This window comes from Kogia breviceps, chromosome 11 (genome assembly GCF_026419965.1).
Source record: "Kogia breviceps isolate mKogBre1 chromosome 11, mKogBre1 haplotype 1, whole genome shotgun sequence".
NCBI classification, from domain to species: domain Eukaryota; kingdom Metazoa; phylum Chordata; class Mammalia; order Artiodactyla; family Physeteridae; genus Kogia; species Kogia breviceps.
In genome coordinates, this window is record NC_081320.1 from 79,229,939 (window position 1) to 79,245,951 (window position 16,013).

General features: G+C 52.5%; 1 protein-coding gene across 3 annotated transcripts in view; it reads left to right on the top strand.

The window, feature by feature from the left end:
* GALNT14 (polypeptide N-acetylgalactosaminyltransferase 14) overlaps positions 1–16,013 on the top strand; it is a 220,104-nt gene that overhangs the window by 188,136 nt on the left and 15,955 nt on the right. For all 3 annotated transcript variants that reach the window (XM_067007867.1, XM_059079635.2, XM_067007868.1), the window contains exons 9-11: positions 1,359–1,462; positions 12,976–13,102; positions 15,204–15,296. In XM_067007867.1, the coding sequence (XP_066863968.1) occupies positions 1,359–1,462; positions 12,976–13,102; positions 15,204–15,296 (324 nt within the window). The remainder of the gene's footprint in view (positions 1–1,358; positions 1,463–12,975; positions 13,103–15,203; positions 15,297–16,013) is intronic.

Sequence of the window (16,013 nt, forward strand, 5' to 3'; positions counted from 1 at the left end):
CCTCGGTTACTTGCTGCCAGAAGTGTCTGATGTGGCAGTGGACCTGGACAAAGGTCAAGGACAAGGCGGTGATGGTGCAGCTGCCTCTGGGTTTCCCTTCTCTGTCCCAGGGGTAGGGTTTTCGGGGCAGGTTCTCTTCTTGTGGGAACATCTCTGCTCATCAGAGGACAAGTGTTTCCCGGAGGATAGCAGGGTGTCGTGGCATCGGGAGACCGAGCTTCTGACCTGCTCCCCGTCAACTAACTGTGTGACATAGAAGGAAACACCCTTCGCCCTCTGGACCCACTGAATGAGGGGCCGGGTCCCGGTGGGCTTGTCAGCACCCCACCCGAGCTGTTGATTCTTGCAGACACGTCCTTGTGCTTATATTGGGTTGCTTGGCTGGACTCTGCAGCCCTTTCCTTTCCAAGTGGCTTCTCTGGAATCTCTTTTCAGTGGTCAAGGGGAGGGGAGCTTGGGAGAGGACCCCAAGGAAAGAGAATGAAGATGAGGGTATGTTTGTTTACTAGGGCTGCCGCAGCAGAGTGCCACAGGCTGCGTGGCTTAAACCACAGAAACATACTGTCTTGAGCTCTGGAGGCTGGAAGTCCAAGATGGAGGTGTTGGCAGGGTCGCTGCCTCCTGAGGGCTGTGCCGGACCCTCTCCTGGGCTTGCAGAGGGCCATCTTCTCTCTGTGTCTCCTCACGTTGTCTTCTCTTTGTGCATGTCTGTCTCTGCAACTGCATGTCCCCTTTTATAAGACACCAGTCCTATTGGATTAGGACCCACCCTAATAACCTCATTTTAACTTGATCACCCCTGTAAAGACCTTCTTTTTAAATAAGGTCACTTTCTGAGGTACTCAGGGTTAGGACCTCAACATGTTTTTCGGGGGATATAACTCAATCTGTAGCAGAAGGCAAGAGAGGGGAAAAAAAAAGAAGAGAGAGTCCAGTCTCAAGAAATGGTTGTGCTGTTCACAGGTGCTGCCGCAGCCCCTCTTCTCTACCTGGTCAGTGGCCCATGGTCCCCGCTTCCTGTAGTGGAGCTCCCAGGAGAGCCCCGCTGGGCAGGGCCTGTGGCAGAAGCCCGGGGGAGGCTCCCCGGGCCCTCCGAACAGCCGGGCTTCTGAGCAAATCCCGACTGCACACCGTAGGAGGTGTGCAGACGAGCATATTAGCCTGTCTGCAGGGTCAGGAGATTTACAGTCAAAGGGAAAAGGCTGGAGCATGTTCCTGTTTGAGGTAAGTGGACAGTGTTGGTCTTTCTGCAGAGGGGCAGAAACGGGGAGAATGTGGCCTCAAGATCAGGACAGAAGAACGCGGCAGCAGTCCCCCTCCCGTGACTGACTCTCCTTCTTTTCCTTCCAAATGCACAGGACTCCAATCATAGCTGGAGGGCTCTTCGTGATGGACAAATCCTGGTTCGACTACCTGGGGAAATATGACACGGACATGGACATCTGGGGCGGGGAGAACTTCGGTGAGTCGCTGTCTCTGCATCCCGGGTCTAGGGTGCGGGTCTCCGTGTCATTGGACCACCTGTGCCTGGGATGAGGGCGGGGGGGAGACGGGGAGCAGGGAACTCTTCTGGGGGGAGACCACACGGGGGCACCAGAAGAGTGGCTGCTGGGAGGGCGGAGGGAAGGAGGGGGGGTTATCCATGGGGCCACACGGATGCTGCGGGCCAGGGAAACACACCCAGAGGGACCATGAGGGGGAAGTTGAGATGCAAAAGCTGGAAAGACCAAGGAGAAGCACCAAGTCTGAGGGCCAGAGGCGGCCTTGAGCTGGGAGTACTGAACTTGGAGTTGGAAGGAGACTGGGGATAAAAAGGATGAGGAGGAGGTTGGACAGCAATGCCATTAACATCTGGATCACATCCGTTGGCTGGTCTAGGCGTATGGCACTCGGCACTGGGTTAATGTGGAGAGTCTGGGTGAATGCTGCAGAAGCCCTTATCTTTTCACGCAGAGGAAGCAGTGGGGGTGGGGGGAGGGGCTGGGTTACCTGTTCCGGAACTGTGTAAACAGATGGCCAGGTGTGGCCACAGTGGTGGTGTAGGGCTGCCATGTGCAGATACAGGAGAACGTAGTCGGAGACCCGTCCCATCTAGATGATGACAATGACTGACCCTCCAGTTTCCTCGTGTGTTAAAAGTGTAACACAGGGATGCTTTGGGGGTTGCTGTGGAAAGCCATTCAGGTAAGTCTGTAAAACCTCTGGGCACCGTGTGGACACAATACACGTTAGTTACCATTTCTTCCCTCCAGCAGGTGAGACCTAAGAGATGAGCAGCCTATAAGCTGCACAAGGCAGGGATTTGGTCTGTTTGTTCACGGCTATCTCCCTCGCCCAGTATGGTACCTGCCACGAAGGAGGCTTCAGTAACTATTTGTTGAATAAACCACAAGAAAACCATTGTAAAGCAATTATGCTCCAATAAAGATGTTTAAACAAAATAAAAATAAACCGCAAGAGAGGAAGGAGAAGAGTCCGGGGTGTCAGGGCCCCTTCCCCTTTCTGGGCACCGGGGCGCGTGTTTGGCGCGGCTCCCCGAGCAGCGGCGCAGGCTAGGAGAAGGATCCGTGGGGCTCGTCCTGGCATTTAGCGGTAATCCTGCGCATTGTGCTCTGTCCCTGTTTTCTCCTGTCCCTGTCTCCAGGATGCGTTATGGCTTTCTTCCTCAGTCATTAAGAGTTATTTCCTGGAAATTTATGGCTGTTGGCCTGACCCACAGCATCTATTCTCCTAAACTGGGCAGTGTAGAGAAATCTATCAGAAAAGTCCGTGTCCTGCCACGTGGGGGCCAGGTTGGAAGCTCGGCGAACAAAGCAGAAAATCCCAGTTGCCACAAACCAAACCAAATCCCCTGACTAGGACTCAGTCCTCGGATGCCATGGGGGTCTTTGGGGTGGGGTTTGAGGGGGGAATCTGCCTGCACCAGCCCGGGAGAACTTGGAGCCGGGTTCACCCTTGGCGTTCTCAATGGGGACAAGATCCTTCTCCTTCTGGGCAGAGCCCATCGGATGTCCTGATGTTCACAGTACCTCTCGTGATTCTTCCTGATGTGCTCTAGCCTTTATGCCTGTACACTGAATCCTTTCTGCAGCCCTTTTGATAGACAGCAGTCATCCAATCTCTCCTCGAATGCTACTGATCATGATGTATTTGCTGCTTCACAGCATGGTAAGTTCTGTCGTTGAGAAGTTTTGTGTTGAATTGTTAGAAAATTCTTCTAAGTCGAAGCCCAGCTTCCATCAGTCAGGCCTCGTCTGCCCTCTTGACCCCCACAAAGTATACGTGATCCTTCCCTTTCCGTGGCAGCCACGTGTGGATGCAGGCAGCATGTTATTTTCAATGATGTCACATCCTGGTCCAGCCTACCAGTACCTTCTCTTTATAGCCATGTTGACACACACCGGCTCACGTCCAGGGTGATCTCCTCTTGTTGGTTTCCCAGTGGTTTGACATCACCAAGGACCAGGGAGGTAGGGAGGGGCTTCGGGAGAGGTGTGGGAGAGACATTTTACAATCCATCACAGAAGTTTTTAAATCACAAAAAAAGCACTGCAGACAGCTAACACAGGAAACGCTGTTTTCTCCAATTGCAACATTCCATTATACTATAGCCAACTTCCAGCACTTTAAAAGTCATTTCTGGATTTTTCTTTAGCATTTTACATGCCAGAACATGCAGTGCTTTTTTTAAAAAAATTGAAGTATAGTTGATTTACAATGCTGTGTTAGTTTCAGGTGTATAGCAAAGTGGTTCAGTTATACATATACATACATATTCTTGTCCAGATTCTTTTCCATTATAGGTTATTACAAGATATTGAATATAGTTCCCTGTGCTATACAGTAGGTCCTTGTTGGTTATCTATTTAATATATAGTAGTGTGTAGATGTTAATCCCAAACTCCTAATTTATCCCTCCCCCACCCTCTGCTTTCCTCTTTGGTAACCATAAGTTTGTTTTCTATGTCAGTGAATCAATTTCTGTTGCGTAAATAAGTTCATTTATATATGTTTTTTAGATTCCACAAACAAGTGATATCATATGATATTTGTCTTCCTCTGTCTGACTTACTTCACCTAGTGTGATCATCTCTAGGTCCATTCATGTTGCTGCAAATGGCATTATTTCATTCTTTTTTATGGCTGAGTAATATTGCATCGTATATATATATACCACATCTTTATCCATTCATCTGTTGATGGACATTTAGGTTGTTTCCATGTCTTGGATATTGTGAATAGTGCTGCTATGAACATTGGGGTGCATGTATCTTTTTGAATTAGAGTTTTCATCTTTTTCAGATATATGCCCAACAGTGGGATTGCTGGGTCGTGTGGTAGTTCTATATTTAGTTTCTTAAGAAGCCTCCATACTGTTCTCCACAGTGGCTGCACCAACTGACAATCCCACCAACAGTGTAGGAGGGTTCCCTTTCTCCACACCCTCTCCAACATTTATTATCTGTAGACTTTTTGATGATGGCCATTCTGACCAGTGTGAGGTGGTACCTCATTGTAGTTTGGATTAGCATTTCTCTAATAATCAGTGATGTTGAGCATCTTTTCATGGGCTTCTTGGCCATCTGTATGTCTTCTTTGGAGAAAAGTCTATTTAGGTCTTCTGCCCCTCTTTTGATTGAGTTGTTTGGGGTTATTTTGATATTGAGCTGTGTGAGCTTTTTGTATGTTTTGGAAATTAAGCCCTTGTCAGTTTCATCGTTTGCAAATACTTCTCCCAGTCCATAGGTTGTCTTTTCATCTTATTATGGTTTCCTTTGCTGTGCAAAAGCTTATAAGTCTGATTAGGTCCCATTTGTCCACCTGCAAAGGACAGATGGTGAAGAGGGGTAAAGGAATCTGCATGTCAGAGTAAAAAATCCCAGCTCCAGTGTATGGCAAGAGGGCCCCTTGCTTCCAAGTCCTGAAGATCCTCTCCCCTCAGCATCACTCATGTCCATCCCCCTCTTACTCTCTTAAATGATTCTCCACCTCCAGTCTGCTCCCCTCAAAGCCATCCCCACACACTCCCGCCAAAGTGCTCTTGGAAATGCCAATCTCTCCCACCCACCCGGGTTTGGCACCCCCTGTGGCCCCTTCTTGTCCTAAAGACAAGGCCCACACCATTCCTTGACCTTGCCCACCTCCCCAGCCTTCAGTCCAGAGGCACTGACAGACCCTCCTGCACTGCCCGGACACGCCTAGCCATCTCCAGAAACCCAGCCTCCACCCTCCACCAAGTGCCAAATGGCCACAGATCACAGCTCTGGGGCTGCCTGGCCTCCCCCAGGACTAGGACACCCTCCCTGCCCACCCTCTGCCCACTCCCCTCAGCACCCTGCTCTCCTCTCCACTCTGGTACTGGGCCCTCTCGTGTATTTGTCTGTTTTTTCTTCTGTGCCCTCCACCTACAAGAACATTCACCCAACTTCTCGACCTCGATGCCTGGAGCGGTGGAAACTGCTTGCTGAATGTGTGTTCAAAGCGGGAGACTGACCAGGAAGGGGGTTCGGGGTGAGAAGGACCACATGTACACAACTCTGAGGCTCCATTTAAAATCAGTCTCCATGCATTAAACAGAGCCTGTGGAGAATAACAACGGCAGGTAGAGATGTCTTTCCTTTCCCAAGACGTGGGATTTGCCTTACGTTGCATTGACTTGATTTCACAGCACAGAAGTCCATGAGATCACTGGACAAGGCTCTGGCCAGGGTGACCGGGACCATCCTCAGTGTCACGGTGCCTGGCCCGCCCATCTCCCTTTCATCTGCTGGGAGCGGCCCCAAGCGGCCACGTGAAAGCCAGCCCCTGCTATGCACTCGAGCAGGCCGACCCTGGTGCAATCTTTCCCACAAAGCGTTTCTAAGAGGAGCTGAAGTGTTGATAATTACATCCGCAGTTCAGCGTAGGAACAGGCTTTAGGGAAATGTGGCTTTTAGCCTTTTATTTTTCAGAAGTTGTTTTGCATCAAAATTAGATGTTTAAACTCCAATTTTCATAACACAGGAGACATGGAAAATACTCACTTTAGGTCTTTAGAGGTGAAAGGAACCTGTTGCCTAGTAAAAGTGTGTGTGTGTGTGTAAGTGGTGGGGTAGGAGGTGTGCCTTTCCAAAATGGAGGCCTTGGCACATATATGAAGGGAGAGGATGGGATTTCTGGATTTAAAATGGGGGGGTTTCTAAAGCATAGCAGATACAAAAGAGAGAGAGGAGATGAGGGTCCCAGAGAGGAGCTGCCACCACCAGCTCCCCCATCCCCAGAACACAGTCAAGGACATCAGGCTGTGTCAGGTTTGGCAGGCACACTCCTATGTGTCAGCATGGGCTGTGGAATCAGACAGGCCTACGTTAGAATCCTGCAGTCATCACTAGCTGTGTGTCCTTGGGAAAGTTGCTTTACCTCACTGTTTCTAAGTCTTTAAAGTGGAGACAGTGATCCCCACGGAAGGGGAAAGGCCTCCGCCAAAATACATCCCCGCCCTAATCCCCGTGTTAGAGAAAGAATTATTTGGACACTTGTTAAAATGGTAAGAAAGACTTTATTCAGGACTCTCACAGTGGGTGTCAAGGCTATCGCAATGGCAGGGCTGGGGGGTATGGGGCTCAGCTCCAAATACAACAAGAACAGGTGGGGATTTGGATCCAAGGAGCGGGGCAGGGGGGCAGTGGATGGAAATTACTAAGAGGCAACATCAAAAATGGGGGGGATAATATTCTTGAAGTGACAACATTATGAAGGAAATAGTAATGGTTAACATGGGTTAAAGGTGAGGTTGACGGGAGAGGAGAGAGGTGGTGTGATTAAAAGGGCAGCATGAGGGATCTTTGTGGTAATGAAACTCTTCTGTGTCTTTACTGGTGAATACAAGCACATATGTATGTGATAAAATTGCATGAGGTAAATACACACACGCACCCACACAAATTCATATACATGAAACTTGGAAACCTGAATATGATTGATGGATTGTATCAATGTGAATATCTTTGTTAAATTCATGTACTATAATTTTGAAAGACGGTGCCATGAGAGAAAACCATGAAGGGTACACAGGGTCTCTATTTTATTTCTTATAATTGTTTGTGAATGTACAATTATCTCAACATTAAAAGTTGAATTTAAAAACAAAATGGGGGGAATTCTGCTATACTGACCTAAGGGTTCTTACCAGGGTTCTTACCAGGGTAATTAGATATGCTGGCTGGGGCAGGCTGGGGGGATGGATTCTCTAAACCGGCTTAGCAGGATTCTTGCTAAAACGGGATGCAGGCCTGACGAGGGTAGAGAACAACAACAGTTCACGCCTAGTCCGAGAGAGGGCGAGCCTGAGTAACGTTTGGTCACGGAGGGCATCTCCTCACCTAGAACTTGTCAGGAGGTTACCTTACACGGCCAAAGGGAGTTTGCAGATGTGATTAAGGCTCCTGAATCTGAAGCTGGGAGAGTAGACTGGAGTGTCCAGGTGGGCCCAGTGCAATCACGTGGGCCCTTTGCAGCAGAGAACTTTCTCTGGCTGGAGTCAGAGGAGATGGAGAGGTTCCCAGGAGGCGAACCTCCCAGGTTCGCAGCCTGGGAGGAACTGGCCTGGCTGCCACTGGTGTGAAGAGGGAGGGGCAGCGTGGGTGTAGCAGGGGCCCCTGACCTACAGCCAGCGAGGAGAAGGGAACCGCAGTCCTGCGACCGCCAGGAACTGGCTTCTGCCAACAACCTGAATCAACTCGAAAGCTTCAGAGCCCCCAGAAAGGAACCTGATCCTGCTGACATCTTGATCGCGGCCTGGAGAGACCCTCAGCAGAGGGCCCGGCCAAACCCACGCTAGGTTGGTGTGGTAATCTGTTACAGCAGCAGTAGAAACACGCTCCCAGGGCCACCGTGAAGACGAATGAGGCCCCAAGCAGTGGCCTTGCCTCGCCTTCGGGCTGCGGGCCAGCAGGTGTGTCAGAGGAGCCCTGTGTCACACCCGCGGGAACAGTGGGTCCCTGTCTCTTTCTCTTTCGGCCTCGCCCTTTCTGGGTTCAGGGCCTCAAGATGAGAGAAGTGGCCTCATCTGAGAAGAGCATCCAAGTCTGATGTAAAGTCATCTTCCCCCGCCCCCAAGCTGGGGCTGCTGGCTAAGTAAGCCCCAGGCCCAGGTGCGGTCCCTCAAGGCCATGCTTTTCCAGAGGGACTGTGGAGAGGTAAAGGGTGCTGCCATGACATTCGCAGCTGGACAGCCCGTGGTGACCAGGGTGGGCCTGTGGTTACTGCTTGTTCAGAAGTCAGGGACCTGGATGCAACCTTGATTGTCCCGGATGGTGTGAAGCATAATTTTGCTCGTAGGTTCAAGGTTATCCTTTGTGACCCAATAAGATTGCCTCTACTCGAGTCCGTATACACATTAAAAAATAAGAACAGAGCTTTCTAGCCCAGGTGGCCCCGAGAACGTGAAGATTCTTGAAAGGAAATGTCCCTGTCACCACATATATCTGTGTGGACGTCTCTTACTGCTCACTCCAATCCCTTTGTCCTCACTAGATTTCACCTCGGCCAGAGGGAGAGTGGATAATGCTATGCAGACAATAAATGTGTCTGTATACAGGCCATGAGGTTCCATTTAAAACAGGCCCACTGCCTTCGGGGGAGCCCGTGTCTAATGCTGCCTTTGCCTTTGTCTAGAAACCGGGCTATTGGAGGAGTTTCCAACTTGACCTATATGGCCCAGGAGTGGCATAGGAATAGCTGTGATTCGGTTCCTGGAGAGGAAGCTGACCCCTTTCCCCTGAACTCCTGTCCACCATCACAGCTCGTCAGGTAGACGCTGGCTCTGGTTAAGGGTTGGGGGCTTATGAGCGCTGGTAAAACTACTGATGAGCTGATGAGGAGATAGAAGGAAAGAGCTGAGAACAGAGGCTGGGGGAAGGCAGTTTATTCCCAAATATTAATCTGAAGTTTAAAGAAAAGAAGAAGGCAACAGTGCCCCCCAATGAGGATGGAATAGTTACACATCTCCCTGCCTGGAATTCAGAGCAGATTTGGGGCTGCGTGACATCTATCACCAGGGAGATTATGCGGGTGCTGACTCAGTGAGAACTCCCCACAAACTCCCTACATCATCTTTTGGCTCCTTCACTTAAGAAAGTGATGACTTTGCAGGAACTGCAGGCATGGCAAGTGGAGGGTCTGGGCTATACCTGGAAGGCCCACTACTTTACACCTCGGTCTACGGCCCCACTGCTTGGACCTCAGGATCACAAGCCTTTCCCAGAGGCTTCAGCACAAATCTGTGAATCACCGGACCTGGCTTGCAGTCCTGGGAGGATACACATTGTTATCCTGAAATCAGTGGTGTAGTTAAGGATAGGACAACTACGTGTCCTAGGTTTTTTAAATACTCCACACTATGGTACCTGAAAGTCATTACACTGATCTGAACACTCCAAGCTTCATCACCCAGACTGCCTTGACTCCGGCCGAGGCACGGCAAGGCATGTGCCTCAGGTCACCTTGGTTACGACAGTCTGGACTCCAGAGCAGAGAAGCTCTTACTGCATCTCAGGCTGCAACTTCCGTGGGCAACATCAGCTGGCCGGAAGCAGAGCTGAGACAGGCAGGTGTCAGGACTGGATGAGGGAGTGGATAAGGTAGCTGGTTATAGATTGGTCTCTCTGGTTCGTCTGTGAGTGCCCTGAAGTCAGGATCTTCGTGTCCACAACCGCATTGGCTGATGGTGTGTGTTCACACTGAGGGAGATGGGGGTCAGGGCAAGGGCAGGAGTTTGGGAGCTGGGGAGATGGGCTTCAGATGCCAGCTACCCGCTGTCAGTTGTCCTATCAGGACTGCTTCTGCATCGTAAAATAACATTCACAACCGCGTGTGGGGTTGTTAGGATGACTGATAAGTTACTGCCTGAAGGAGGACCAAACAAAGCCCAGCCCAGGAATAAATGAAAGAGTCCTTTCCTCCCATGCAGAACTGAGATACTCTGATGTTTTAAAGAAGCACAGATACAGGAAAACGAGGAGGAAGGATGGTTTTAGAGGCGGAGGAGAGGAGGTAGCCTGCAGAGGGCTATTAGAGGATGTTGACGGGGTAGAAGATGTACTGCATCTGACGGCATCCAGTGCACCTCGACAGAGCGTCAGGCAGCCACGGAGGTCAGTGCTGGATCCCGGAGTAGAGCTGGGCTGGTGGGATAGGGGTGAGTCCTCAGTGTCAAGCGAATGTTGGGGTCAGATGAGGAAGCAGTGTCAGCAAGGCACTCACAGACAGAGCCTCGGGGTGGAGAATGCCAGAAGCCCAAAAGGAAGGTGGAGAGGGGGAACGGTACTGTCTGAGGTGGGGTCTGTGCATGATGGTGGCAGAGGGGGGGGGGGGCAATAGATTCAGAGAGAAGCGGAATGCTGGGTGAAGGAAGCACAGGGAGAGGAACAGGCTTCAGGAGCGGGGAGGTGGCACAGGTTGGAGGGATTTGCTTTGCAAATGAGGAGGGACTATGTCTCATTTGAATGCATGTAAGGAAGAGACCATAGCTGAAACGTATGCATATTTTTGGAAGTAAAGCTGGCACAGAATTGGTAGGTTATATCCAGTAAGCAAGGCCTCCATCTCTGGTTTTGAGGGATGAGAGGGTTTTCCTTTTTGGGAACTGGAAACCCTGTTTTGAGATCCTGGAGAGGAGCTGATTGGAGCCCAGTAGGCCTTAGCCCTGGAGGCTAAATTCACACAGGTACCATCACAATTCCCTGCACCGAGCCCTCCGCCCCTTCGTGCATCACTGCAAGGTGGAGAGCTGGATGTTGGCCGCCAGCTAAGCTCACTCATCATCCCCCGCAAACGCCAGGCTGCTGCCCCCGATTCCAACCAGGCAAACGCCAGGGCGCCGTGTATCATGGATTTCTATGGTGAGTCAAAATCTCAGGTGTTAAGTACCACAGATTTCAACTGCCTGCTGTGGCAAAAGCAGGAAGCTGTAAATCATCTAGGAAGTTGGAAGTGGGCACAGGTGGGCGATGCCATTGGCGTCCACGTCTTAAAGAGACGGCCTGCAGAGGAATGTCTTATAACTGTTACTGAGCTTTCCAGCACACTTAAGAGTTTTCAGTTATTCTTGAAATTCCATTTCATTTGATGTCAGTCCTGTGGAGTACTTTGATGATCTTCATTTTACGTGTGAAGAAACCCGGCCTCAGCGAGGTCAAGCAGGTTTCCCAGGGACACTGCTGGTGGGTTACTGCAGACCTGGGGCCACTGACCCCAAAGCCAAGTTCTTCCCGTCTCTCCCCGACCCTGTGTTCTTGCCATCATTTGACAGCAATCTTGAGACGTCCTTTCTTCATCCTAGTGTCCACGTTCCCCCCACGCTGAGGGAAATCCAAGCTTGCTGGAGATGAGCTGTAGCCTGTCTGGGAGGGTACTTGGGCAAGGGGCGACCGTTGTCAAGGCAGCCTGGCCTGCACCTTTTCCAGGGACACAGGGCAGGAGGCAGGCGGGGACAGGTAAAGGGTGACCGAGGACAGGCGAGTATGAGAGCAGGTAAGGATCAGGGTGAAGAATTTGTGTCCAAGCACTTGCTTGGAGAGTTGGAAAGAAGGGAGAAGGAGAGCAGGACATGGGAGGGACAGAGGATGAAGGAGAGGACCCCGTGGTGAAGAAACTCAGGGAAGTGGGGCTCAAGGTGCTGGAGGGTGCAGGGCACGTCGTACATGGTGGGACAGCACTGGAATACCCGCCTCTTCATTTCCTGCTCGTGAACACCCGGGCCGCTTCCAGGGGCAGTTGCCCATGGGCACGGGATTTTCCTGAGACATCCTGTCCTCCTCTTGCTTGAGCTCGACTGCAGAAGCATGGGCCAGGCAAGCATTTCAGATGGGAAGCCAGTGGCGTGCAGTGAGGAGGCTGCCCTGGGTGCAGTCCGTAAGGGGATGCACCATCTGTAGAGGAGTTAACAGCGATAATAAAACCCCTCACGGTGTTCAGCAATTCCAAACCAGGGCAGTGATGAGAGATACTCCCCCACCACCCCTGAATTCCGCTGCTTCCTTCTGGGGTAGAACCGCTGCTCCAAGCCTGCAGGAAGCAGCCCTGAGGGAGAAATGCACCCGCCAGCCTAGTCTCAGCGCCTCTGCTAACTCCACCCCTCCCCCCTCCTGGAGATCCCTGCGGCAGCAGCCGAAGGGGGACAAAGGGGTTTGTGTGCAAATTCCCACCCAGGGGAGCACCTCCAACAAGAGCTTCGAGGTTTCCAGCACGTTCTATGGCTGCTCCCAGCTCTCGACTACGGCTCAGACTTCCTCCTCCGGGCTAAGATTCAGGGGCCCTGCAGCGGGTAGAATTGCTGTCTCAGGGTTGGGAGGCTCTGTCCTGGACACCTTGTCCAGGTGCCTCCTGGGAACTGGTCCTCTCTGTCGCCTCCAGGCCATGTGTCTTGCTAGCCTGTCAGAGTGGCAAACACACTTACTCCATGACAGCCCCTTCTATCTGGACCTTGACCATCAGAAAATTCTCCCATAGTCTCGAATGGGAATTCTTTCTCGTCGGTCCTGGCTCTAACCCTCTGGGATCATATGAGCCCGTCGAATCCATCTTCCACGTGCTCAAAAGCAGCTCTGTCATAGCCCCCAGGCTTCTCTTTCCAGGCTAAAGCATCACAGCAGTGGCCCCTGCCTTGCAGGCCCCTGAGTGTGTTCCAGAGGCCTCCATGAGGGCAGGGAACGGGGGTTGATTTTTGTGTGCTCCTCCCTGCCGGCCACCGTTTCCCTGTTAACTCGAACCACCCTCCCAGCTGTGAGTTGTTATCATCCTTGTTGTGGGCGGGGAAGCCGAGGTTGCCGGGCCAGTGGAGCACGCTGGTGGCCGCCGATCCCGAGGCTGGGTGCGGCCGGCCCTCCCCGCTCCCTGGGACCTGGGACTCCCTGGCGCCCGGAGTCTCAACGCCGCCATCCTGTGCCCCTCCGTCCAGGAGGCAGAGCAGCGATGGGGGGCGTGGCTGTCTTGCAGAAATCTCCTTCAGGGTGTGGATGTGCGGGGGCAGCCTGGAGATCGTCCCCTGCAGCCGGGTGGGCCACGTCTTCCGGAAGAAGCACCCGTATGTTTTCCCAGATGGAAATGCCAACACGTACATCAAGTAAGTGTGCGCTGCAGTGGCCGAGGGCTTTCCTGGTGATGGGTTGCTGCTGCCCTGGGTTCTCTGGTAGCTCGCCCGAGTGTTCTGGATGGACAGGGCCTGCGGGTCCTGCTCGCTGGGCTGCTGCCTGAGCAGGAGAGGTCAGGCCTGCCCATCCAGCTTCAGGCTGGAAGCCTCAAGGCTGTTCTCCACTGTTGGCTTTCCCCAGGCTTGAAGCCCCCTTGGGGGCTTCAAGTCACTGGGCAGCGCCATCCTGCAGGGCTCAGGGCCCTGGGTGTTTTGGGTTGTTTGGGGTGGGGGAAGGGTGACCGTTTTGCCCCTGAGTTCTAGAAGATCCGCTGCTCCCACCTTCAGGCTGGGTCACCAGGGGAAACGCCCTTGGGAAGATTCGGGAACGGGGAGGCACAAGTAGATACAACCCACCTGACTGCTCCAGGGCCTCGAGGGTGCACAGAAGCTGCCAGGCTGGCGTAGGCCCTGCGGCCCTGGGCTCCTTTCCTGGGACTTGTCATCTCCTGCCTGGGGACAGGACGAAGATCCTGGGGTCTCAGTGACCCAGTGGTGCCCACTTACCTATTCCTCCTCCCTCCTTCCATACGCCCTTCTGCTTTCCGTGATTTTTTTTCTTCAACCTTTCTCCTTTTCTTTAAAAATAATTCCTTACACCTCTTTCTCCTTTTGTTCTTCTGGTCCTCCAGCTTCGTCTCCCCTTGTCTCTTGTCACTTGACAGCTCCCTCCCCACTGATTTCCACTTTGCCCTTTTTTTCTCTCATTTGGTCCATTTGGGGGAAGCGCCTCTTTTGCTGTTTTGCTTCCCCTGCGGTATTGTTCTCCTTGTCTGGGTTCTCCCGTCCTCGTCCTCGGTTTCTCACACTTATGGACACCTGTGGGTGTGGACAGGTGTGGAGGCGTGATGGGCTTGAACAGGGAGAAAGCTGACCCCATGCTGAGCAGGGCGGGGGCAGTGAGAACCCAGTCAGCAGGGACAGGAACAAAGGCAGGGCTGCCTGGGCTCTGGGCTTTTACAGGGAAAGGTGATCTGGGGGCACCTGGCACAGGAAAGCGGTGGGGCTGTGATGAGGAAAGGGGCCAGCCTGGGAGTAAGGGGGCAGAGCCTTGGGCTCTAGAACATTCCTTGTGTTTGAGACTGGGCCCTGGCCAGCGGGCATCTTGCGTGCCACCAGCGGGTCACTGGAGGGGAGGGAAATGTGGGGCGGTGTCTCCTCGGCAGCTTCCCGTTTGCCAGTGGTTAGGCCAGTGAAGGGAGGTGGCAAGACTCTGTTAGCTGCCTTCTGAGCACCAAGCGCCGGGCTGCGTGTGCGTAACTCCTTCCAGGTTCACGGGCTTGAAGGGCGCGCCTCGCTCCGCGGCTGAAAGCCTCTGTTTCACACAGAACCAGAAATCTGGAAGGGCTCCAGCCCTGCTCCCTGCTTCTGATTGTTTGCCCACATCCTCTCTTCCTGGTACCCCTGCCTCCTGGACAGCTGAGCAATGACATCCTCCGTGTCTGTCTCTTTTTCTGTGACCTTGGATGTCAAACTCAGAGCGAATAGCTGATTTTTTAAAAAACTTCAGAGTCCTGGCGAACGTTTGACCGAGATGGCGCGATTACTTAATTCTTTACACCTGCGGCCAAGCTAATCACGTGGCCTGTGGGAAACCCGTGCCTGACTGGCTCTCCCCTTGGAGAGCTGGGCCCCGGGGCTGAAGGGGAGAGTTCTGAAGCAGGAGCCTGCCCACGGCCAGAGGTGAGATGGTCAGCACTTGCTCCTCTTGTACTGGCACCAAAGGAATGTACCAGATTCTCCCGGCTCTTTTCTCCCGGATTTTTTTCTTTTTTGAGGGCGACAGAAGTTCAGTTTCTGGTGCAATTTCTCTGGCCCGTGCCTTCTGGGAAAAGAGTACGTAGTGACTACTAAAATCCCGTTTCCCTTTGGAGATCGGTGGTAGTGGCTGGGCTGAGCAATGCGGGGACAGTAATGTTACTGGACCACGGTGGGCCCCACGGGGGTGACGCTGCCAGCTTGCCGCTTGTGTATATTTTACCTGGACACGTCCCAGGTCCTCTCTGACCCTCCCCGACACCCCGTGTCTCCTCAGGAACACCAAGCGGACAGCTGAAGTGTGGATGGATGAATACAAGCAGTACTATTATGCTTCCCGGCCGTTCGCCCTGGAGAGACCCTTTGGAAAGTAAGTGTCCCTCCTGGTTTATTTGTGCAAAGGGCCAAGAGCCTCGGCTCACGGGTCTGAGGAGAGCGGGTCCCAACAGGCCTGTGTGCTCAGCTGGTCTCCCGAGCCCCCAGGCCCCTCCAGGGCCCAGGCTGGGGCTCTTCTCCCTTCATGTGCCTTCTTGCTCCTGCCTAGTTCTGGCTGCAGGGCCTTGGACAGCTCTTGTGGAATGACCACCGGACAACCCGGGCCATCTACTCAGTGGGCAGAGCTGTGCCTTGTGCAGTGGACTGGTGTTTCCATCTTTTTATAGAAAGGTGGGGTGCTGGGCTAAGCAGCCCTGATCCCTCCAGTTTGGAGTTCCTTCCTCCTCGTTCTCAGCTGCCCAAGCCTAAATCTTCTGCCTTCCTAGGAGGAATGGTACCATGCAGATCTCCTCTAGAGCCAGGCTCCAGCTTCATGGGGGTCGAAGAGGATAGAGAGAGAAATTAAGGGCCAGATACCATTACATGAGATATCCCATTAGTCCTCGGCAAACTGAGAAATGGGTATAATTACCCCTGTTTTACAGATGAGGAGACTGAGTCTTCTACAGTTTCAGGTACTTGCCCTGGATCACACCATTACAGGAGGGGGAGAAGGCTCAAATCACACCTGTCGTATTCCAAAACTCTGTGATGTTGCATTCCCCAACCCAGGGTTGATATGAGTAGAGAAAAATGGCAACTTCACTGATGT